The following is a 26653-nucleotide window of genomic DNA, read 5'->3' as shown; positions in this document are numbered from 1 at the left end:
ATTTCTAATGCCTAATTTCTAGTTGGAAAGAGATAACTTCGTTAGTCATGATGTGAACAGGATGCAGACGCGATTTTATGGCCCTCTTCTCTTATCGGCATCTCGGCGTCCACGTGTTCGGAGGCTGCATGCAATTTGTATGTAAGTGCGAGGGTGCGCGGGGCGAAAGAGGGTAATATAAAAAGGAATGCACGCTTACATAAATTTGGACTATAGATTTTATTGCCGTTTGGAGATTAACAAGGAAAATTTCCCTGCGACACTTGGTTCGGTTCCCACAGCTCATGGGAAACGGTTTCAACTCTATCGTTGATCTTAATACTAGGAAAAATTATTCCTTTGAAATTTGAAAATTTTGAACATATGGCCCGCCGTCACACCCCCACACTTAAACGATTGCTAGAGGAGTGCAACGAGGAAGAGCATGCGAACTTTTAATTCTAATTATAAAGATTTTGTCGTATCACGCCGTAATCAAGGTGTTATCATTATATTTTATATTCTATAATCTCGAAGATCTTGGCCTAACATGGATGAAACCCGAACGATGGTTTAACTACTTGAGATTGTGATGCTGGAATAGAATTACTCTGGTTGTGTTGTGCTATTTTATTTTCTTTTGTATGTAGAATCGATATAATTCCTGTCCAGGAGCGGTGGCAATATTTGCTGGTGATTCTACATCCCTTTTCTCTTCTGTAGATTTTGGTACTAAATGTATCAGAAAGGTAGTTAAACTATTCCATATAGCCCCAATGAGATCAAAAGACCATCCATAAATTCTATGTAGAGTTATTCCATTGATAAGGATTTCTATTAATTTTTTAATGGTATGGATAATTAGTATAATTGCAAGTACACCGGCACCGAAAGTACCAAAGGTCATTAATTTCATCCACATTTTGTTCCAGATATTGACTACTAACTGCTCCATTACATTCTCGTTCATCAGCTTCCCAATTATTCCGCTACTGTCTTTTATAGTGTGTCCACGAATTTCTCGGGTTACATCATTTATTACTGCAAGTTCCAAAGGGTTTTCTGTATATATTTCGCTGAAAAACAAAAAAGGATCCTTTTCTGTATATATTCCGCTAGTGGCTAGTGAAGAACCATAATATTTCCAGGTTAACCCAGAAAAAGGCTTAACAGTGATGGGAGTTTTTGCTTCTACTGCACTTGGAAAAACTTACGAGGGTAGTCCGATAAGTACTCAGCCTCACCGCCCGATGGCGCCACTCTCGCAAAAGAAATATTCTGTCACGTAGTACAATTTTCTCGATGGTTACTATCAAGATTTCAGCCGGATCGGATTTGTAGTTTATTTTTGAGAGCGTGTGAAAGCAAGTGTGTCCGTTGATTTTTGAAAAATCGAAAAAGAGCAGTATCGGTCGGTGAATTGATTCTTGTTTTTGGAAGGGAAATCGCGCAGCGAAATCAAAAAGCGTTTGAATGCTGTGTACGGTGACTCTTCTCCTTCGATGGCGACCATCAAAAATTGGTTTAACGAGTTTCAACGTGGTCGCACGTCGATTTTTGAAGAGCCACGTCCAGGTGCTCCGAAAACGGCTACCACGGAGGATAACGTGACAAAAATTCACGATCTCGTATTGACAGATCGACGATTGAAGGTGCGCGAGATAGCTAAGATCGTAGGTATCTCAAAAGACCGCGTGGGTCATGTCCTGCATGAAATTTTGGGCATGAGAAAGCTGTTGGCGCGATGAGTGCCGCGTTTGCTCACTCCGGACAACAAGCGCAACCGTGAGACAACTTCAGAGCAATGTCTGACGCTGTTTAAGCGCAATCCAAAGGAGTTTCTGCGTTGTTTTGTGACAGTCGACGAAACATGGGTCCATTGGTATACACCAGAGACCAAGGAACAGTCGAAACAGTGGACTTTACCCGACGAAAGTGCTCCGAAGAAGGCGAAGACTGCCCCATCCGCTGGAAAGGTGATGGCCACCGTTTTCTGGGATTCACAAGGTGTGATCCACATCGACGACCTGGAGAGGGACAAAACGGTCACAGGGCTGTACTATGCCGAATTATTGGGCCGATTCGACGTCGAATTGCAGAAAAAACGGCCCCATTTGGCGAAGAAAAAAATGCTCTTCCACCATGACAACGCACCGGCTCACATCTCCGCCGTCGCCACGGCCAAATTGGTCGAATTAGGCTACGAACTACTGCCCCATCCACCCTATTCTCCAGATTTAGCTCCGCGCGACTTCTTTTTGTTTTCAAACTTGAAAAAGTCACTCGCCAGGCAGAAATTTGAGTCGAATGAGGAGGTAATCGCTGCCACGGAAGCCTACTTTTCAGACCTCGAGGAAACGTGTTTTTCAGACGGGTTAAAGAAATTGGAGCATCGCTGGGCCAAGGGTATCGAACTAAAAGGAGACTATGTTGAAAAATAAAACGCCACTTTTCCAAAATTTTCGTTTTTCTTTTGTAGGCTAAGTACTTATCGGACCACCCTCGTATACCAGTCGTCATTGAAATAAAAGAATGTAGGTAATAGACCATTACAATCAACTATTGTCCCATAAGCTTTCAAAATGTAAGTTTTAGGAGATAAAAACTTGGTATGGTTGTTATGGATTACTTTCAGTTCGGCATAACATTCGTCTTCTTGCGATACTTTCACATCAATAGGTATACACTTAACGACGTGCACTACCTCTCCTGCTATTACAGCCATATATCCGTGTCCTTTCATGAGATTATAGGCAAACTGATCGGGAGATTGACTAGCAATCGCAAGTGCATTTTAAAAAATTTTTCTTTCTTCTTTACAGCGATGTTTTATTGATTCTACAATTCTATGAGTTAAACCATTAATATCTATCAGGTCAATTGGATCGGCCTCATAACGAATTCCTAAAACATATTTTTCCTTTATTAGACTCTGTTCAGATAAACTATTAATCATATACTGTGTCCATCCGTATTTTGGATTATATATATTCAATAAAGGAAGTTCTTCGTCAACGAAATACTATTTCATTTCGGGCTATTGTTAGCTTGACAAATCCACATTCTTGATAATCATCTTCAGCAAAAATACTCTGCATGGGTAAAATATTGGTTATTTGGATAGGTGTATTGTCTGGTACACAGCAGGACTTAATAATATTGGTAGTGGAAGTAGAATCAATTAAGAATTGAAATTCTTCACCTGTTTGCTTGCTAATATAAGAGTAAACTAGATTCTTAATTTTTCTATCATTCTGACGTATGTGTTTTATATTAACTGGTTCTATCGGATTTCGTGATAATGCATTAGCTGTCGCATTGGCTTTGCCTGGGCGATAAATTATTTCATAGTCATATTCAGAAATTTGAAAACGCCATTTCAAAACCCTGGTATTGAGATCGGCTGACTTAAACCAAACTAAAGGTTGGTGATCAGTAATAATGGTGATTTTCCTTCCGAAGACATATGATTTGAATGCTTTGATACTGTGAATAATTGCAAGCGCTTCTTTTTCATAAACCTCGTAATTCAATTCCGGACCACGTAGTACTTGAGAGGTGTATACAATAGGTTGGTCCGATCCAATAGTGCTTTGTGAGAGTATTCCTGCTATTGTGATTCCAGAGGTATCAGTAGGAACTATGTAATATTTATCAAGATTTGGGAATTGTAGTAATGGAGCGCTACACAGCAAGTCCTTAAGTTCACAAAATGAACTTTCGATTTTATCTGTCCATTCAAACACCGTATCTTTTTGCAAAAGTCTGGTCAAAGGTTTAGCAATTTTCGCAAAATCTTTAATGAATCTACGATAATAACCACATAACCCTAAAAATTAACGTACAGCTTTAACCGACTTTGGTCTTGAGAATTCTCTCACTGCTTCAATTTTTTTTTGGATCTGGCTCTAGACCATTTTCACTTATTATATGACCTAAGTAATTAACTCGTCACATTAAAAACTTGCATTTTCCAATTTGCAATTTCAATCCTGCCTTTCGTAATCTTTCAACCAATAATCGGAATTTGTGATCATGTTCTTCAAGTGTATTGGCATATATAACTATATCGTCTAAATACACGAACAGATCTAGCCCTTGAAGTTCGTGTAGCAACGTATCCATTAAAACGTTAAAAAGTCGCGGGCGCATTGTTCAAACCGAATGGCATACGCACAAATTCATAGTGGCCGAAAGGAGTACTGAAAGCCGTTTTATGCGTATCTTTTGGGTGCATCTTGATTTGATAAAATCCCATGGCGAGATCGAGCACGGAATAGAATCTAGCACTTCCTACTTGGTCAAAAATTTATGTAATGTTAGATATTGGATACGAATAAGCAATTGTTTTTTCGTTCAATCCTTTCATGTCCAACAGCATTACTGTCTGTTGCCTTAGGTATGATCCATATGGGGATATTGTACGGTGAAGTAGATTCTTGTATTATACCAGCTTTTAGTAATTTATGACAAAACTCTCTCCTTGTTACCAATTCTTTTGCGGGGTAAATGAGGCACTTTCGCTCACGGCAATTGAGGGAGAAAAGAGAGAGGAAGTCAATAAATAAATTATGTAAAGATAGAAATCAAATCGCACTTATAACCTATTATTATTAATACCTATTTACATAAACATACGCGCGCATAACATAATCTAAATTATTGACCAACTAACTACAAAATAGAACAGTAAACTACTTAAGATAATCACAAATAAATATTTCGCATTTCATCCTAACTAATACCTAATCGCGCCCTTAACCTATTACAAATTTACTTAAAAATTATGCGAACCTATACCGGATGAATTGCCCGGCACGTGGGCGCCTGGTCAATTCGCCGGTCGCAATTTATACTACTACGAATTAAACTTAAGCGCGAACCTTTAGATAGCCAGCACGTGAATGCCTTACTATCTTATTCAACGCGCACCGGTCGTCACATTACCAGAGAGAGAGAGTGTAAAGAGAAAGAAGAAAAGAAGGTTTGACCTTTTTTTTGTTAATGTTCCTCGCAACGTAGAGAACCTCCAACAAAGCACTGCTGCAGGGAGTGTCGGTCGTCGCTGCTGGTCAGACTGCTGCCGAACGATGCTGGCTGTAGTTGCTGGCCAAGATCTGCAGGACACGTCGGTCGAGGTTGTAGACCCGAAATCTGCAGGCGACGTCGATTCTCCTTGAAAGCGAAACTGGCCGTAATCGAGGATAAAGCTGTTGCTGGTAGAGCTGGCCTTCCTTCCAACTATCCCAAAACCTCCACTCTCTGCACTCTAACTAGACTGGACTCGCGCACGCATTTTTTTTCTCTTGCTTGTCTCGCGGCCACTCAGCGGCGCTCGCTCTTCTCCCTTCCTGACCTATTAGTTAGGCGGCACGCGACGCGCCGTTTATCGGTCACGCGTCGCGCGCCTGCCTATCCCTGCATAGGCCTAATGCTCGCTCTCTCTCTCTCTCTCTTTCTCACTCTCTCCGCGCTCTTCAACTTTTCTGCGCTCAATTGCGCTGGCCTGTCCTTGGCGCTGAAACAAAAAGGCCAAGTGTTAGGCGCATACTTTAATGCGCCCAACGTTGGCCACTACGCCTTGCCGGGTGGAGAAGGAGGGAGAAACGCAGACGAGAAACCGACACACGGCCTGCTCTCGTCACAAATTTTTCGACATGATAGTTAATTTTATACTTAATCGCGTGAGGAATTTGATACTGTCTACTATTAACTGGTACGTCTTCGATTGTTCTTATCTCATGCAAGACAAGATCGGTTCCCGGTAACTTGTCGCTAGGAAGATAGAAGACATCTGGTACTTCCTTAATGAGATTAACAATGTAACTCTTTTCAGACTCGTTTAGGTGACTTAAATCTAAATAATCTTCTACGCTCTTATTACTATCTTCGTTGATTTCATCTAAAATTACGTCGGCTATTCCTAAATAATTATCTATATCTTCTATATCTATTTCTTTGTTAACGCTGTCTTGTGCAATAATATAAATGTATCTGACGGCTGAATTAAACGGTACTCCAAAATCTAAGGGAATCAATTCGTTCAATATTTTGTCAAACTCGTCAGGACTAAGCTGCACTTTATTGATTTGTGGTCTTGGCATGATTTTTCCGAGGTGTCGTTTTAATAATAGAGGTACAACAAAGTTTTCTCCTCTAAAATTATTGAATCCAAAGTCTATAATAGCTTTGGCTTCTTCGAGAAATAAAGGGCCTAATATTCCTTCATAAGTCATTCCAAAAGCATCATCGACTACATGAAAGATAGTGTAAGTGTCAAATATCCTTATTTCGGTTGTAACAAGGGTTGATATTATTTCTTTTCCTATTCCTCGGACTTGTGTTTTTTACGTGGTATCAATTTCATTTCCAGGTGACAGAAGACGTTTCTTTACGTATTAGATTGACTTCGGACCCGGTGTCTATTAGGAAATATTCTTTGGTCCTAGTTGATGGATTCAAAATTTTGACCTTTAGAGAAACCTTTTGTATTGTATTAATACTAACTTCTTCTATTTCTTCTGTACTATATAAATAACAAAAATTCCTACATTGAACATTATTTTCTTGAAATCGTATAATATGATCTTCTACAACAAATTGTCGCGTTGCGAAACTTATTACAGAATTGCTTTCTGAAAAATATGTAGCCCCTAAAACTACTTCACAAGTTATTGGAAAATCATTTGGTACTAATTGAAACTCCGTCGGTAAACCAAATATCGATAGTATAATTGGTCCTAATGTGATAAAGACCTCTGATAAATTCCTTTTAGCTGTTTGCATTTAGTACTATTTATATGTTCTGAATAACTTTGAATCATTTCTATTTTCATTATGTTAGCTTCTGAGCCCATATCAATCATAATTTGAAATTTGATATCACCTAAGAAGTTTGTGTTAATTATTGGGACTTTAGCTGAAATTTCTGGTTCATTTGTTACGGTATAAGACTGAGCGATACCTCTGTCTCTTGTAATTGATGCGCTTAATTCGAATTGGTCCTCTGTATTACGCTTTGATGAGAGGACTGCTTCCCTGAAACTGATGGCGATATGGTTGTCTTTTTGGACAATTAGCGATATAATGGCCTGGTTGCTTGCAATGAAAACAATTAGTGTGTGGAGTAACACTATTACTATTGTAACATTCTTTTGCTAAATGGCCTGATTTACGACAAATTTGGCAGGTAACTTCTGTATCATGGTTGTTGCTTAAATTTCTGCGACACTCTTTCGCTGAATGGCCAGGTTTATCACAAATTTGGCAAATGACTTGATTTATCATTCTTATTTGTGTTCGAGTTCGGCAATCTGCAGCTATATGACCGTTTCTATTACATATTTGACATTTAAGATGTGTTCGACAATCACGAGCAACGTGACCTTTCCTATTGCAAAGTTGACATATAGTAGTATTACTCCTTAACTTGGAGAAGCATGAATTTTCTTCGTGGCTGTCCTTTTTACAGATATTACATCGCTTATTGTTACTTTCTCTATTTATACTATTACAATTTAAGACATTATGGCCTTCTTTATTACAGTTTTGACAGAGGATTATCGATCTTAAAGAAAGAGAATTATTAGAAGCTCGTGCTCGCAACGTTGATTGTAACTCTAAGTCCTTTTCAACTTTTATGACGTTCTTTAGTGCATTTAGGACGGTGGTATCACTAGGTAAATTTAGCCGAATTTCAGGTTTTAGTCATCTTCTAAAGCATTCAAATATGTTTTGTTTAATTATTCGTTTTTGTGTAGGCGTTAAAGACTCTAGATTCTCTTCTTTTTTTTTGGCTTCAATAATTTTACTACTTAATAGTCGTAACCTATTTCCAAAAGTTAATAACTTTTCCTCATTCCTCTGGAACTCATTGCCTAGTTCACCTAATAATTGATTTAATGTTTGAATGGGACCGAATATGTCAGCTAAATAGTTTAATAATTCATCTACAGTGGAAAATTTTAGTCCTACTACTGTAGCACGTGCTTCTCCCTCTAATTTCGATTTCAAGCGTTTGGTTGAATTTTCCTCTATATTTGGTGGTATTATACTTAATCCTTCTTTGCATCCTTCTACGAATTGAGTCCATTGGCTTGGTCCTCCATCAAATGTAGGCACTACACTTAATGCATCATTTAACGATACTATATGTCCTGGTAATGCGGCGTATATTTCTGCTTCGCTATTATTATCAAGTTTTGGCGGCATTTTGTTATAATTAATAAAAGGGGTCAGCAAATCAGTACTTGGAATAGGGTCGTTTAAGATATGTAAAGTAGACGCAGTTTCGACTTGGCGCAAAGCTCTGTTTGGATTAAAATCTGGATTTAAAACAGGACTGTCTTGAATATTGTTTAAAATCAGGAAGTGACTCTGTTGATCGCCTTAGACCTCCGCCAACATTACTAATTGTCCAGCTAACACTCGAGGTTTTCGACTGGCTGCGTGTAAGTCGTTTATCCCTGTTCTCGCTCATGAAAACTAACTACTAGCTATCTTAATCAGACAAAACAGTGCACTCAATGCTTTGTTTCTTTTATCAACCATGAAAGAAGACTAATTCACAAAAAAAATAATTATAACGCTGAATATTGGTGACTTTTTTTTAGGATAGGATTTCAATTCTAATTCGGATCTCATTTACAGGTGAGGATGGAGTTGGACCAGATAAATTATTTATAAATAATTTATTTATTTTCAAGTTTTATTTATTGGTTTCTTTTATTTTTCTTGTGAGCATTTATTATTTCGATAATTTCCTTTTGTTTCTCTGATATTTTTTTGTCGAGCTCTGTTATTTCTTTTGAATGCTACTTTTGATATTCTATTTTCCTATTTCGATATTTTTTAAAATCCTTTTCTTAAGCTTGAATAATTCTCGATATAATTTTTTAATTTTTTCTTCGCTATATTCTTTAGTCTTCTTTCGATCAATGCGCTCTATGATGGATTGAACTTCCTTTATAATTGTTTTCTGGTTTTCTGGCTTCCTATTTGGAATCCGCCCGAGTTCTCGAAAAGTTCTAATATAATCTAGGCATTGGTGGGAATCCTTCCCGTGCCTGCAAGCTAGATTAATATTACTGGATAATAAAAGATTTATCCTATCATCTAAACTTGGTCTTGTTTCGTTCCTTGGTTCGTTGTCTGGTATTGCTGTATGTTTCTTTTGTACTTCTAATGTCTTGCAAAGGCGTTGTTCTTCAGGAGTGCGTGCTCCGGGCGTACAAGCATAGATTCGAGCGATTTGCCTCCTTTACTTTTTGGAGAAATTACACCTTTTGCCTTCAATTTTCACTTTTGAAAAAAAAAGAGAAAAACAGATATTTATTACCGCGCTAATATTCTTTTCTAATTTAATCTAATCTACTCTACTTATTTCCTATTTTTAAATGTATGCGTAAAATTGATTTATAAACTTAAATTTTCAAAAGCCTTAGTCAGTTTTACTATTCTTATTTTTAAAATATTATTTGAAATTTTTTGTTGCGTGGCCAATTTTGTATTAATTTTTGTTTGTTTACTTAATGTTTACTTAATGTTTTTTATAAATGTTATTAAATTTAAATAAATCTACGCAAATATTTCTTTAGCTAGCTATCTGTTCAATTCTATGCTTATTTTCTAATTCAAGTTTCGCGACACATGCGCTAAGACTACTCGTACGACCGTTATTATTTATTCTTGAGATATCGGAACTATGATTATTAACCCTATCAATTACGGATATTTGATTGTCTTTCAAATGTGTAATATCTTCAATTAATTCATCTACCGTGTCGACTATGTCATTAGAGAAAGTATTAAAACTTACGAACAGTGGCATTACAACTAGAAAAAATCTTATTTAGCTAACAATAAAATTTTATTAAAATAGAAACTTATTCGTTAATCTTTCCCTATTTCTGAGTAAAATACTTTTAGTCAATAATTTAAACGCCGATAATTTTTAGTTAGCCACAATTTTCTAATTTTTCAAAAACTTACTTCGATCAATAGTTTTAAATATATTTTTCATTAATTGACTTTTTTTTATACTAACTTCAAGACGAATTTCATTCTAACTATATTAATTGTTTCATTCATTTAATCAATTTTTCAAACATTAATTTTTATTACTAATATTGACAAGTTTCTCAAAATTTTTTTCTTTCTTTTTTTTCTATACGAGGTGTGTTCAAAAAGTAAGGTGACTTTGTGCACCAGAGGCTTGGCGCAGTTTCAGGGTTCTGTTGTTGCTAGCCTGCGATTTCTCGCATATACTAGCGGGATCACTAATCGAAAATTAATAATACCGAGGGGGACAGTGCCACTAAACCTATACTTCTGCTCTTGGATTCCAATCGATAGTTGTAATTCAAGAACGCGAAGTATCCTGGGTCCTATCAATAGTAGAATCCGGTTTTCCTAAATTAATTGTATTTGGAGCCTATCAAAAGTAGTCTCCAAATGCGGTAAAGGAAAGAATTTTTGGATTCCGAGCTATTTCTAAGAGAGAGGAGAGATAGATAAGTTACTAAAAAATTAACAATTTTATTTGCTTACTATGTTTATTGAAACTTGTCACTTTTTAACTTGCGGCTCCTAATTCTGCATTAGTCGTTTTTAGTCATTCCACTTCTTGTGCTTTTTGGCTGCTTGGCTTTTTGATTCACTTCTTGTCTGCTTGGCTGCTTTACTCTTGTTTGGTATCTCTCTTCTTGGTTTTGATTCCTATGCTTCCTTCAGCACTGGTATTCATTCTCTTTCTTACACACACTACAACTGGGAATCCAACAATTAACTCCAACGACTACGATAACTACGAAGACTGCCCTTTGGGTTTTGTGCAGCCCTTTTTATATCTTAGCCTCTCGGTTTCGGGAGTAGTGGAGCAGGTAATGATGTTTTAATTGGTCCGTTTGTTTCTTCTGATTTTCCTCTCTGGATTTTCGGGTCCTGATTGGAGTGGGGGCGTGGAGAAAATCGGGGGTGCGGACGCGAGGGTACAGGCCTTAGCTCGTGAGATGGCTCTTCAAGTATCATTCGCAGCCAAAATTAGTTTAAAATTCCGTAATTATTAATTAACTGAAGTCGGAACAAACATAATCGACCAATACATAGCTTACACACTACTTATATTAACAATCAACATTATAATTAAATTCGCCGCAAAATACAGTTATCAATAATTATCTAATAATAAAATTTATAAAAATAAAGCGACGCTTATTATCTCGTACACTACGCTGTGTAGATTAATAAAAGTTTTTTCGGTAACATTATATTCATTAAAATTAACGAATTTTCTGTATTTTCCTATTTTCTGAATAAATTAAGCTCCGGAGCGAAAACTCGATAAGAGGTTTTGAGAGGCCAAAATAATTTCTGATATATTGTTGAAGTAAAAATATTCAAATTAAAAAAAAATTATTTCATAATTTCTAATGCCTAATTTCTAGTTGGAAAGGGAAAAATTCGTTAGTCATGATGTGAACAGGATGCAGACGCGATTTTATGGCCCTCTTCTCTTATCAGCATCTCGGCTACCAAGTGTTCGGAGGCTGCATGTACTTCGTATGCAAGTACGAGGGTGCGAGGGGCGGAAGAGCGTAATAAAAAAAGGAATGCACGCTTACATAAATTTGGACTATAGATTTTATTGCTGTTTGGAGATTATCAAGGAAAATTTCCCTGCGACATTTGGTTCGGTTCCCACAGCTCATAGGAAACGGTTTCAACTCTGCCGTTGGTCTTAATACTAGGAAAAATTATTCCTTTGAAATTTGAAAATTTTGATCATATGGTCCGCCGTCACATTTCCATTTTCACAATGTAGACACCGGGTATACGTTTGAAAAAGCATACAAAAACTATTTAAAAATTTGATATTCTATATTGTAAGTTATTTCATATAAACTGAGAAATGGGAAGACAAGTGTAAATAATAAGAACCTAAAAAGTAAATAAATATATTGTAAAAAAATGTAAGACAAGTAAATATAACTTTCCTATAAGTTAGGCAGTTGTGAGAGTACAAGAAGCTTTGGATATGATTACAAAAATCTCATTACTTGGATTTATTTGTAAGATTCATTGATTTTATTTAAACAAATTTTATGATTTATCATTCAACGCATAGATTGATTAGTTTTTTTGACGTTATTTAGGTTACTTTGAATTATTCTATTTTCAAGAACAAAAGCAAACTTTCCTTGGCTTGCATTATTGCAGATTATTTCCCATAGATTTAAAAAAATATATAGCCTCAAAGAACAAAAAATCAGATCGTTTTCTTTAACTGTGATTTTTTCATAAGCTTAAAATTACGAAGTTATTTAACCCTTTAACGTGCAAATGGCCAAAATTTTAACATCAACTTCAAGCTCGTGCCTTGCAATTATAACCTGTGTGGAAATGATATTGGGTTGGGTATAAAAGTCTCATCTTTCGAATGGTATCGTCAAATTTATCCATAAATGAGCACAAATTGTTTATTTTTAACAATAAACAAAAAAAAAATGGAGATTTTCGATTTTTTTTTCTGAATTTTTTTAGCTGTGTTCTCGGCACTCAAGAACATTCTAACCCATTAGTATATACGGGACTCGAAAGTTGTACTTCAAAAATATACCTAAAATGGCGCCCGAATGCCTGAAATTATTGAAAAATCAGAGTAATACGTATGCACTTTTGAAGTATAATCAAAGTTTTAGCGGGAAAAATGACTTTTCTGAGTCTTGTGACAATAAATTGGATGCATATAGCAAAATTAGCTTGAAAAACTGAATTTCAAGATGGCGGCTACGATGAGCCAGCTAAAATAACGTACTTATACAGTTTTATATATACTGTATAGTCTTGAATTCTCTTTATTCAATAATTTTATAAACTCTCAGCACCATTAGATCCAAATTCATTATTATCTTATCAAAATTTAAAATGGCGGATCCAAGATGGCTGACTGCAAACTCAAAAATAGCAATTCAGGAAAATAAAAAATACAATCGTATTCTACATGAAATTTGGAATCAAAATTCTTCTATTCACTTTCTTGGTCAGAGCTAACATTCTCGAGTAAAAAATCATCAAAATACCGAAAATCGAAAATTCCTTTTTTTATTTCGCTCTTCGCACCCTCGCACTTACATACAAAGTGAATGCAGCCTCCGAACAAGTGGGCGCCGAGATATCGATAAGAGAAGAGGGCCATAAAACCGTGTTTGCATCCTGTTCTCATCATGATTAACGAATTTTTCCCTTTCAAACTAGAAATTAAGCATAAGAAAATATGATATAATTTTTTTTTAATTTGAATATTTTAACTTCAGCAATGTGTCGGAAATAATTTTGGCCTTTCAAAACCTCTTATCGAGTTTTCACTCCGGAGATTAGTTTAAGCAGAAAATAGAAAAAATAAAAAAATTTACATTAATTTTAATGAATTCACTGTTACTTAGCGAACTTTTATTATAAGAAATTAAACTACGAATTTATACAACGTTGCCGTGCGAGATAACAAGCATCGCTCTATTTTTATTATATTTTATTGCTACATTATTATTAATAACTATATTTTGCGGCGGATTTAATTGTAATATTGTTGTTAGTATTAAGTAGCGTATAAGCTATATACGGTCGATTAGATTTATTCGATTATTTAATAATTACAAAATTTTGAACAAATCTTAGCTGCGAACGATACTCGAGGAGCGATCTCACGAACTAAGGCCTGTACCCTTGCGTCCGCGACCACAAATTTTCTCCATGCCCTCGCTCCAATCGGGGCCCGAAAACCCAGCGAGGAAAATCAGAAGAGACAAACGAGCTAATTAACGCGTCATTGCCTGCTACACTCCTCCCGAAACCGAGAGGTTGAGAGAGGGACTCACCATTTAACCACCCACCTACTGTAATAAGGGCTGTACAAAACCCAAAGAGCAGAAATTGAGTACCAGTGAGTTAGTGCTGAAGGAAGCACTGGGATCAGTTAACCAAGAAGTCAGCCAAGAACTGAACAAAACTCAGTCAAAGAGTTAAGCAGCCAAGCAGCCAAGCAGCCAAGCAGCCCAAGAAGCGAAACAAGAAAGACAAGAACAATCAATTAATATAAAATAAGGACGCGCAGGCTAAAAAGAGTGAATTATACAATAAAAAAAAGAGTAAGCAAACAAAAAAAAATTGTAATTTATCTATCTCTCCACTATCTTAGAAATAGGTCATGACGTACAATTCTTCCTTTTTTTGTATTTGGAGACTACTTTTGATAAGCTCTAGGTACGATTTTGATAGGAAAACCGGGTTCTACTATTGATAGAATCCAGGGTACTTCGCGCTCTCGGATTACAACTATTGATTGGAATCCAAGGGCAGAAGTATAGGTTCAGTGGCACTGTCCCCCTCGGTTAATAGTAGATTTTCTCGGCTTCGCCTCGGCCGTCATACCACCTTCGTGCGAAAGTTCCATTTTATCCCCGTGTAAGAAATAGTGTTTTTCTCTATCCCCGGGCGAAAGCGCGCTGATTATTTAATCGCTAAACTGGAAAATCACATATTGTTTACATTCTAACTGCTGTCAAGACTGCGCAGCCATGTTTTTACTTTCGCCCGATGCTTTGGTAGTCGTAGCGCCCTCGCGGTCATCTGACATCGTGCTTCGAACTAATAGGTTATATTTGAAATTTTTCGCTGATGCCCGCCCAACATTTGCTGGTTGGGGCGGGCATCAAAAATACATGAACAAACATTTTTTAATAAAAACTGTTTATTAATTTTCTTAAAATTATTTTTCACATTTCTTACAAGAATAAAAATTATTTGTAATTGTACCATTGTATAATTTTCATATCTTACATAAGAATTTTTTAGCCAATTAGTAGTATCTATATCAATTTGTTCGTTTGCAATAACAATTTCTTGCCTTTGCTCGTTTTCTTTTCCAGAGTGTGTTGGATCAACTCTCAATTTTTTTGCAGGCGGTCGAGCTGAATTATTTTCAAAGAGCACTTTTATCGGGGGTTTTGTCATAAATTTTTGAGTTTGTGAATGCGGCGGTCCAAATTGAATTTTAGAAACTTCTCTAATCGGATTGTTTTTTCCCGTAACGAATATTGCTTGTTGCATTGATGCTGTCTTTGAGATTGAAGTTGGGGTCCGATCAAGATCGTCTACTGTGATGTCGGTAGAAAAATCATCCCAATCAAGTTCATATTCGACATTTGCTCTGTCTGTGCTGATAATCTGCATGGGAATGACTTTACTGGTTGACGGTTTGGAAAAATCAAGCTGAACTGTAACTTTAGAAGTGCTTGATGCTCCTTTCGTTACTCTATCGAAAATCTGCTGTCGATTGTGGATAGAATTTTCGACATAACCATGACAAACTTTGTCGGATACCCATCCTCCTAGCTGCTTCACTTTATCGAATGATGCACCCGAATCAGTAAGCAATGTGGCCGCAGTTCTTCGAAAACAATGACCGGTATATCGTTTCGGATCTTGCAAATTCAAATACGAAGCTATGATTCTTGGTATTTCGTAGATTTTGTTGATCCCGATGACTTGACGTATACATTTCCCTTCCTGATAACGAATAAAAAATTTATCCGTGAAATCATCAGTTGGTCGAAGAGAAATGTATTTTTTGACGATCTCGAAAAACAAACTTCCAATCAGTAATTGCCGCGATGCTGTAGTTGTGCCACTATTGTAATCATTCTTTGTGGCTTGAATTGATATTAAATATCTGTTATCATGCAACTCTTCAACATCTCGCACACGTAAATTTGCGATTTCGTCACATCTAAGCGCCCCAAAAATGCCAAATATGAGGATAACCTAGTAAAAAAATAATATTACACATAACCAAACAATAGTAATACAAACTATAAAATTTAATACTAACTTTGAAGGCCAAATACTTTTGATCATCTGCTTCATTGATAAATGTTTCTATTTCAGTCCACTTCAAAACTTGAGATTTTATTGGCTTGTATCCTTTCGAAAAATTTTTCAACATAGCTTTTAAATTAAGAAATGTATTGATATTGATCTGTTCTTTATTATTCAAAGTGTTCTTAAGCATGGACCACATGCTCCACAGTGTAGAGGGTTTCAGCTTTTCTTGCAAACTTTTGAAATAAATTACCAGATTATTTTCAGTTGAAGAGGAAAGATTTTTTTTATTTTCGTCTTCCCACTTTTTGTAAGCTTCGTAAACTTGCAAATAACGATCGACAGATTTTTTCGGTAAAGTATCACTACCAATAATCAATTCTGCTTCTTTGTCGAAATCTCTTAACATTTCTTCTTCGTCTGTAGAATACTCATCGTCAGAACACATTTTAATCACTTTTTTATAAAATTTATGACACTGATGTAAGACGGACTTTATATGATAAAAATACAGGAGACTATAATTATTTTAACTGATATTTATTGTAAACTTTTGGCTGTTAGACTAGGAAACGATTATTTATGGCACAAAGGCAGATTTTAAAGGACGTGTTGACTAATAGAAGTGTAGCAACTGAATGCCCCTTGAGCCTCCTTTCTTTCGGCATGAGTCCGCGGCTTATTTTGTCTATGATCCTACGTTGTCGCCAGCTTCTTATCGCTTCACAACATATAAGATTACAGTTTCGTGCTGCGCCTCAAACTTCAGGAGAAAATGTTTTCACTCGCGGTGAAACAAGTGGCGCCACTCGCGGAGTGGGTAAAAGTGCAACTTCTTCCACCGTAGACAAGCCGTGAAAACGCGTGCTTTCGCCCGAGGGATAGAGAAAAATAATTTTCGATTGGTGATCCCGCTAGTCTATGCGAGAAATCGCACTACTAGCAACAACAGAACCCTGAGACTGCGCCAAGCCTCAGGTGCACCTGAGATGTGTCGTTGCCACGACGTCACACAAGCCAGAAAGTTTAAACTGCAAGATAAACATTAAATAATTCATAATAGTATATAATACTTAATTCTACAAAGCTTGATTTAACTTCAGTTTACGAGTATTCATAAAATTTATCAACATAATGATATTTTACTTGTTCATAATAAACAAAATAATATTATAAAGTAGAATATTATTGTACAGTTAAATTTCTAACACAGACTGAAATTCGTTGAGAAATTTTTTTTAATTAAAGTTATATGTAATGCTCAAGTGTTTTGCATGATTCTCTATAAAATTTTAAAATTAAATTTTAAAATTAAATAAAATTAAATTTTAAAATTAAATTTACATTTTTAAATAAAATAGAGATTTATCAAAACAGACCATTATTGTTCGCTACTCATCACACAAGCATGGTTTTGACACAAATGTATAATAAATGAATCCAAGGAGTGACTTGCTGATGGGTGGAAAATTTGTTTATTGACTTCCAAAGTCTTTATCTCAGTTAACAGTTTTTGGAACTTTGAAATTTTCCATGCATATACTACTTTGAACAAAATGATTGGTCGAAGGCTTATTCTTGTGCTATTGAGTCATCGAACAAAATTTAGCTTTGTACCAAGTGATATTTTAAGACTAATTTATTCTGAGTGAAGATTTACAGTAGAAAATATGGATAAACTGATATTTTTATTGAATTATTAATATTTAATGGTATAACTTAACAAAGGTCAATTATGATTATATCGACGTAAACTTATTTTTGTTCTTTGATTCAAAAATGAAATAATGAGCCTTGGAACAATTCTATTGGTCCAAGTAGTATACGCATGGGACTTTTTGAACTTGGATCTAAAAATAATTTGATATATATTTATAAAATAGATGTGGTATGGTGAAAAAATTTTTACAGGTGCTTAAAAATGTTGCTTTTTTTAATTAGAATTTGTAGAAAAGATTTCAGCAAGATTGCATGATAAATAAAAAAAATTATAAATTTCAGTAGGGATCTACGTTAATGAAAGATTCTATTTCTAAATGTACTTATAAACACTGAGATAAATTTTTAGTCATATTCTTCACGTGACAAATCCATAATTTATTCCTAATAAAAACAGTTTTTCAGAAGGATATATTAAAGTGTATTTTTCTACTTTTTTCTTATAGCTATCATAAGAACCCACGTTGGAAGTTGAATTTTTATTAATTATAACTTAAATACTAGATGGTCAATTGTTTCCAAATTCTACAGGTTTACTAACCAATATTTAAATTAATTTGAAGCCGACTTTTCAGCAAATTATGACTGTTTTAAGGTAGTCCAGTTAAATCAAAATACCAACTCGAGTATAAAAAATTATTTATTATTACATTGTATGTTTAAAATATCAGTCGCATTCAATAAATAACCGAAGCATGTGCTTTTACTACTTGAGTTATTATTTATTCGTATTAATTTGTCTAAACTTTCTATTCAAAAAGTTAATTCTTAAAAAAAAGAAGCAGTCTAATCTCACCTTTGAATATGGGAGTAAAAATACTTCGAATAGTAGTTTTACTCCCTAATTATTCGATATTTACTGTAAGCAATCATGTTTCAAATCGTATTCATTATCTATCTTTAATTTTTTATGAGAATCCCTTGGGCAGAAGTGTATTCAATTACAAGTTACCATCTACACGGAGTCAGATCCATGACGGCCTGTGTTGCATATAATACTTTAAAAATTCAAATACCCAATGACAGTTTTTGAAATTTTACACTATTTAAGTGTTGCGAAAAAATCTGTTGTACTTTATTTCATAGCTGGACTACCTTAATTTTCCTATAGTGCTACTTTCAGTTGATGTTTTGATTAAGATTTAATACTTAATAATTTAAGAATTTTCTTCTAATTCTAATTCAACCTCTCATGATCAATTAAAGGAAAAAATTCTTGGTGTTAAAATACGAACTTTTAAGGATGATTTTAAGTTTCTAAGGATGTGTTTGTATTTTCCATAGGCCCGACGTATAAACGGTCAAGAACGAAATATTATTAAGTGTCAAAAGAGATTCGTAAAGAACATGTAGATTTTTGTTTGTATAATAGAAACAGCGTGGCATACAGTGAAATGAGAGAGTGTAAGAAAGTAGAGCAACCTGACGGAACTTCCGCTAAAATTCCAAAGAAAATTCTGCTTTAAGTTTTAGAATGTTGTACATACAAGATGTAGGTTAAAGAAACTAAACATGAAAAAATTCCTTGTTTTGAATTTTATTGCCAATTAAAACTAGGTAAGTGCGTTTACGCTAGAGACCCTGGGACATACAATATATGTGTTTGTGATAAACATAAAAATTTGAAACTTAAAGCAGCAGCAGGTAAGATAAAAATGTATATGATTACATAGAGCTCATTGTAGTAGGTGTATCCTCTATTCATACTAAAAAATGTATGCTAGAAGAGTGTGACTCATGCTCAGAAAGAGATGAAATCCGTGAATTTTCAACGAATATAGAACGATATAGAACACAGAGAGTTCATTCAATACTAGAATGATACTGAAAGAGTTTGAAGAAACTTATGCTAAGCTTATTGATAACGTTATAGAAAACGTATGGAACGTCAGAAAACATTTTATAAAATGCGAATAAAAAAAGTATTATAGTGATTGTAAAAAAAAATGTAGCAAAAGGAATTGGCGCGATTGTCATGGACTTTGAAGAGAATTATTCAATTATCTGTAGAGATTTTGCTCAGGAATTCTAATTCAACAATACACAAGTATTATTATTTATACCAACTCTATACTACAAAAGTGAAAATAACAAGGACATACATATCGCCAGTTATTGTGTTGTGTCAGATTCCATGAAATACATTTTTCAGTACATGGATTTCAAGAAGCAGTAGTCAAAACAATCAAAACTGAGTTTCCCTGCATAGAAAAATTGATTTATTTTTCAGATAATGCACCGACTCAATTCAAAAACAAATGAGAAATATTCTAAAAATAGTTAGTGACGCATTGTTGTTTGATCTTCAATTTATTAATTTATGATTTCTTTTCAGAAATAATTTTATGAATATCTTATAATCTCTCTTTTAATGTTTGTATGATTTAAAATAAAATAATGACTATTGATATATTACGAAAAAATAGAGCACATCCATGGAAACGTTGATTTTTTCTGAAAAAAAAATTTATTATTGATATGAAGGCACATGGTTTTAATCAACGTAGTTATGTTCAATCAGTTCTACAAGTTGTAAATCTACTCGCATGACACATTTTTTTTTAATGCTCAACAAGTTTCACGAGTAAAAATCGAATTTATTCATAAAATAATTTATTTTACGGATTAGTCTACATTTTTATTTTAATAGATCAATTATTATGGTTAATCATGAAACATAAATGAAAATAATGAAAAAAAAAATAAAAGTTAAAAATTATCCGAACCCATGAGGGTAGAATTATAAAATAAAAGAGCTAAACTTCGACTGATGCGCTTATTTTGTGGTAAGATTTCAAGTCCATTGTTGTTTTCGATGAAAGGTGCATGTAAACATTGGTACGACCCAAGTTTGATGAAAATATAGAGTCGTTTAAAGCAGTGATTCGAGCATGACAACTTTTATTAGTTTGAAATGTACTCGTATTACGGCATACATATATACCTAGTCACTCACACAAACAGACAGAAACATATATTCACATGTAACACGTTCATTTCATTAATTCGAGCTCGTAATTCGCGAATCAAATAAAATAGCCCAAATAACATCACGTCACTAATTATTTATAAAGGGGAGGGTACGAAAGGTGCATTCGTTTCGCCGCGGAAGGCGTCGATGGGCTCTCGTCGTCTAACAATCCTAAATGCTGCAATTATGAGACAGGCAGTGAAACAGGAATTATCGAGAATTATTTGTCCATTCATATTATTTATTCACTATTCGTTAATTACAATGCCCCGATGCGGTTCGATTACAGGGGCGTGGTGTATCATGAGTTCTTGCCACAGGGTAGTACGATCAATAAGGAATATTACCTGTAAGTTATGTGCAATTTGCGCGAAGCAATCAACCAGAAACGTCCGGATTTGTGGAAGAACAAAAACTGGCTTTTGCACCATGATAACGCCCCTGCTCACACATCGTTGCTTGTGCGCGAATATTTGGCCAAAAACAACACAGTAATGGTGCCGCAGCCATCCTATTCCCCAGACCTGGCCCGTTGTGACTTTTTCCTGTTCTCAAAACTGAAGAGGCCCATGAAAGGACGACGCTACGCCACGATTGAGGAGATAAAGATGGCATCGAAGGAAGAGCTGAACGAGATCACTAAAAATGATTTTTTAGGAGCTTCGAGGATTGGAAAATGCGTCGGCACAAGTGCAATATATCTGAGGGGAATTACTTTAAAGGAGATAAAATAGATATTCATGAATAGATAAATAATTTTTGAAAACACAAAATTCGCGATACTTTTTGAACAGACCTCGTATTTATAGAAAAAAATATCACTACGTACTTTCTTAATATTATTTTGCAAAAAAATCTAGTAGGAATTATTTTATTTTTTAATTAAGAAATCAACTATTAAAACATATTTTTATTATTAAAACTAATTGCGTGCTTACTCTTAAGATGCAGTAAATATACTACTCAAAATATCACTATAAATTAGACAAAGCTAAAAAAATATAAATTAGGCTAAGATTCTTTTCAACAAATAAAGAAAATATATAGTTTTTTATTTTTTCTTTTCATCTTATATATTATAAAAATTGATCTAATATTTTTCAAAATGAGTAAGTTCATACCCAATTGTGAGTTTCAACGACACGCGCATATCTCATATGTCTTCGGATACATGCCTGAGTATAGAAGAGAAAATGGCGTCGAGATTGGACGGGAAGTGGGAGAAGCGAGAGGACTGACGGTTTGAGTTAATATTTTCAGTTATCCTTCATCTTCGTTTTTTATCTATTTATTCCCTATTATGTATACTGAATCGGTAATGGATTATAAAAACAAACCGTTTCACAATGTTTATATTAACATGATAAATATTTCTTAATGTCTTGGATTTATTATGACGCGGATATTTAATATTCTGGATTCATAAATAATGAATTATATTAGATATTAGATATTATGAAATTAGGTAATAAATATATAACTTACAATTTCGTGAGCTAATCTAGAGATTTCCTTAACGGATTCCACCATATTAGTTTGATAATCAACAAATGATTCCATATTTTCCATCGTAGAATTTCTATTACCTTCTAATCTAACCATTGCTCGATTTATGGATTCTATTAATCCTGTAACAATGCCATTGGATATTGATATTGTTTCTAGAGTATTTTTCAGTTCTAGAAGAGATTCTTTCGTAGAATCTATACTATCATCTATTTCATTATGAATATTTGTGGCTTTAGGATTTCCGCCACATTCTTTTGTTGCATAGACCAATTGCAGTATGCATTCTATGACAGTTTTGGTTTGATCTAATAATATAGCTTGTTGCTTTGATTGAATCATATGAGATGCAGATCCTATCGCTCCACTAACTAATGAATCACAGTACAGTAAAATGTGCGTTACAATATGACCAATATTTTCTGCTTCATATTTAGCAGCATTATGCAAAAATTCCAGCCTATCTCGTAATTCGGAGATGCTATTATTCATTTGATCTGAAAATCCTTGAATAGTATTTTCTCTTCGTACATGCATTGTCTGAGAAATTACATTTAAGGATGCTGTATTTAAATCTCGTATTTTGATACCAAGTTTTTGAATAGCCAAGTCACACTCTTTTTGACCAGGAGCTTTATCTCGAATAGAAGATACTAATGCTTTAATGGAGTCACTAACATTTTTGCTATTATTTGCTAAAAGTTGCCAAGTTGGAGGATCTTTTGGAGTAACTGCAAGACTTTTTGCAGCAATTATCATTGCACAAGAACCAGTAATAATTGATTTTCCGGCAGAAATGATAGGTTCTTGTGAATTTCTAGCTAAAAGAGATATTTTAGCTGGTTGACTAATGAATTCAGGAGAACTAGCAAAGACACATAAATTATCAACGGCATCTAACAGAGGCTTAGTAGGAAATATTGATTTCGTTTTATTAAAGTCTAAATATTCAGTATCAAGAGCTTTTATTTCTTTAACCAAAATAGCTGTAGAATTAGCAACGTCTTTAGCTGATTGAACAAATTGTCGCTTAGCAATAGGATTGCTAGTTTTACTAGATGCAAGCCTGCAAATATTACATAACGCACTTGTATGTTTTGCAATAACTGTTGCAGCTGAAAGAATGTGTTGTTTTGATGAAGTGGGATTCTCAAGACTTTGACAACTCAAATGTATGGATTGAGCAGCTCGAAAAAAATATGATTGATCAATTAATCCTGGTTTCCCAGCTACTGAAGTAGGATCACCAACTCCTGCTAGATAAGCTGCTTGAGCAGCTGCTTCAATCAGACCACAAATAGAGGTTGAAACTTCTCTTATAGCTAACGAAAACTGCTCGTATTCTGATTTTTTAGCAAAATTAGCAATACCTGTCATACCGTCTCCTAAACTTTTACTTTTTTCCATAACCGTTTCAAGACATTCAAAATAAGATGTATCTGAGATTGGTTCATTTGGATTATCTAACAATGAAAGCATAGACTCAATATTTCTTATTGAGTTATCACAATCTATTTGTCCTGGAGCTGCTGATATACAAATATCTAATAATTGATTGATAGAATCAGTTAATGTCCGCGCTGCAACGGATAATTGATTCTTACAGTTTGGCGCATCAGAATCGGCTAAAATAGCTTTAGTAGAAGATAAAAATTTTAAACAATTTTTACTGATGTTTCTCAATGAATAAATTACTTGTAATCTTGTTTCATTTGTCGTTTGTCCAGCCATTTTTAATGCAGTATCCATAACTTCTCCGTAAGAATTTACAAAGGTCTTCAAAGAATCAACTAAAACTGTTGGAATCCATTTTGATGCATTAATAGAAGAAGAAGCTTCATGAAGATCTTTGGCGGCGCAATTCAAATTCCTTTGTAAATGTCTGTAAAATAAGAAAATTGTTATTAGTATTTATACGAAGCGTTCTCTGCGTAAATCATAGAAAATAGGAAAAAATGAATTATAGATACAAATGCTTACAATACAAATAGTGTTAAATATTAATTTTTTTTTATTGTGTATTGATTAGTGTGACCGCACGAATAGCAAATTGTTCAAGGACTACAGTGTAATGCTGGCAAAGCTAGAGAAAATATCGTAAGGAAAAGTTAAACAAAATTCAACCTCAGGTAATGATAGACGTTGATCTTCATTACCTATCGATAACTTCAACAGATTCTGTAGTTTCGAATGTAATGGTTTTATTTGGCTGGTTTTAATGTTACTCTTATCTGCCTCTGCACTTCAGCTTTTTTATTGACAATATTGTGGATTGAGTGTGGTTTCTCGTATGTGTCAATTGTTGCACAAATGTGTCATTCATAACCACTCACTCTCAGCACATGTTCTTCAAGGATTTCGGAATAAACAACAATTATAGAATAAATATACTTGGAATTACTAGTTGCATTTATGTAGTTAAGAGTATTGATTTCTCAAGAGAAAGACAAAAAAAATAAACCAGGAACTTAACTAGTTATTGAAAAAGAGTTGTGCGATTTGGGCACGATGCCCGAGCTAGACTAACTACCGTTGACAAAGAATGATTCGCCAGAACACTAATTTCCCCACCTTAGTTCATCGCGAATAAAAGACATTTGATATTTGTCGAGTGGAGGTAGTGTGCTTCGCTCTTGTCGACATTCGTGCAGGTGAAATCGTTTTACGTCTAGACCGCACTCGCAAATCAATTGTGATTTTCACATTATTTAATTTCGCCTGCCTTTGCCACTTGACTCCGTGAGAGGACTTTTTTGGGAGCTCTTCTACAAAGTCAACAACAAACACATATGAACTTACGGTGTCCTTATGTCGACCCAGTCTGTGTCAGCCTTATCAAGACGTAACATCATAGCCTAATTTTATTCTAATTATTACAAGATGTCATTTTAACTTCTATATTTAACACTTCAGAGATTTATATCTGAAATCCGTTCTTAGTCAAAAACGTGATACTTTTCAAATCTGACTAAAGGAAATTGGTCAGTAAACTTACTTATTTATGAACTTTCATTTGTAAATCAGAGCTCACTTAGTTCGGACGTGAGATTAATGCTCTCCAAAACTCAAGCGACTGTTAGAGTATATAGTTAAGTGTTATAACGGGGTTTTAGCTAACTCGTCGTTATAATCGAGAGGATAAATTGATTGACAGCTCGGCTTTACCAGTTACGAATGCCACGAGGCTAGTACGCTGGTGCACGTGTGGCCAAGCCCTTCAACTAGCCACAATGTCAAGCAGCCTCGTGGCCCGCGTAGAGCGTCGCAGGTAGCAGTGGCTAAAAAGCGCGAAAAGTAGCGACGAGCGCAGAGAATTCGCTAGGGATAGGGAGTGAGAGTCGGGTGCAAAGTCAGAGAAGCACAGAGGATAAAAAGGGTAAAAATAATTTATATAAAGCATCCAAAGGAAAGCATACAGAGCAGTAAGTCGGCAAAGAGAGAGAGAAGCGGCAAGCTAGCAAGAGAGAGCTAGACGAGTCGGTACTTAAATACAATGGCAATGGCCAGGCCCTCTGTACAATGAGTATTCGCTCGCCGAACGGCGTTCCCGGACGCCGGATGCAGTGGTGAAGAAGCGAGGGACTGCCGAGCACTAGGCTCCAGCACGCGCACACCACTCTGTCAAATCGCCGCACCACTGTACGCACTCGCAAACAATCCCAGGCAAAGCCAGGCCGAAAGTCCAAGCAGTCCAGTAAAGAGAACGAAGTTGAGGAACGCTAAACCGCGGCAGCTGCCCAAGCAGGAAAAAAAAAGGGAAAAGCCTCTGCTTCAATGCGCGTCCAGACACGTGTCGCCCGTGTTATGTTTGCCAGTCAATTGCCGCGGGAGGCGTCCCCACTCTTTCATCGCGCTTTTCGGCAGCGCGACCACACGCATACACGCGGACGCGACTCTCCCTTCTTGTAGGCTCGTTAGTAGACATGCCGGGCTCTCTCTCTTACCTTACACTTCGACGTTGTCGGCTGCTGCAGGCCGCTGTACAATATAATGTGAATTCAAATATAGTATAAGTATATAAATTGTGTACATGCATGTGTGGGAAGAGAGAGACATAACGAATGAATTAAATTCGTTATAGTGTAAAGTAAAGACATTAAAGCAAACTAAATAAAAACATACTCAAATAGTTAGAATTAATATAGACATTATGGCTACACCAACAAAAACAGCGAAGATAATAATAGCAACAAATCCAGAAGAATCTAAAGATTTGCAAACAGAAAAATGGAAAATCATGAGAAACAAATGAGCAAGGAATAGTCCAGATGAAAATGAAATAGTATAGAAACGACAAACACAAATCAGTGACTACTGGTTAGGTAATACAAGTAATAAGCTGGAAGTAAGCAACCAGTATGAAATATTGTCAGAAATAGAAACCGAGGAAAAAGTTAATAAAAACACAGGTAAAAAAACTCTTTATTACAAGGGGGGGACAATAAGTTTTTACAAAAAGAAGGAAAAAAAGTTTTGCGTATGTAATTTTTTTTATTTTTCAACATAATCTCCTTGAAGGTCGATAAATGTTATTAAACGGCATTCCAGTTTTTTCAAGCCATCAGAAAAATATGATTTCTGAAAACCCTCAAAATAAGCATT

At 35.1% G+C, this 26653-nt stretch overlaps 1 protein-coding gene across 3 annotated transcripts in view; it reads right to left on the bottom strand.

Moving 5' to 3' along the window:
* LOC131672448 (talin-2) overlaps nt 1-26653 on the bottom strand; it is an 870100-nt gene that overhangs the window by 257957 nt on the left and 585490 nt on the right. For all 3 annotated transcript variants that reach the window (XM_058949681.1, XM_058949672.1, XM_058949665.1), the window contains exon 12: nt 22031-23933. In XM_058949681.1, coding sequence (XP_058805664.1) covers nt 22031-23933 — 1903 coding nt within the window. The remainder of the gene's footprint in view (nt 1-22030; nt 23934-26653) is intronic.

Source organism: Phymastichus coffea, unplaced genomic scaffold, assembly GCF_024137745.1.
Source record: "Phymastichus coffea isolate CEN01 unplaced genomic scaffold, Cenicafe_Pcof_1.1 PCOF00011, whole genome shotgun sequence".
Lineage (NCBI taxonomy): Eukaryota > Metazoa > Arthropoda > Insecta > Hymenoptera > Eulophidae > Phymastichus > Phymastichus coffea.
Note: the sequence above shows the minus strand (reverse complement) of the source record. Positions and strands in the feature narration are given on the sequence as shown.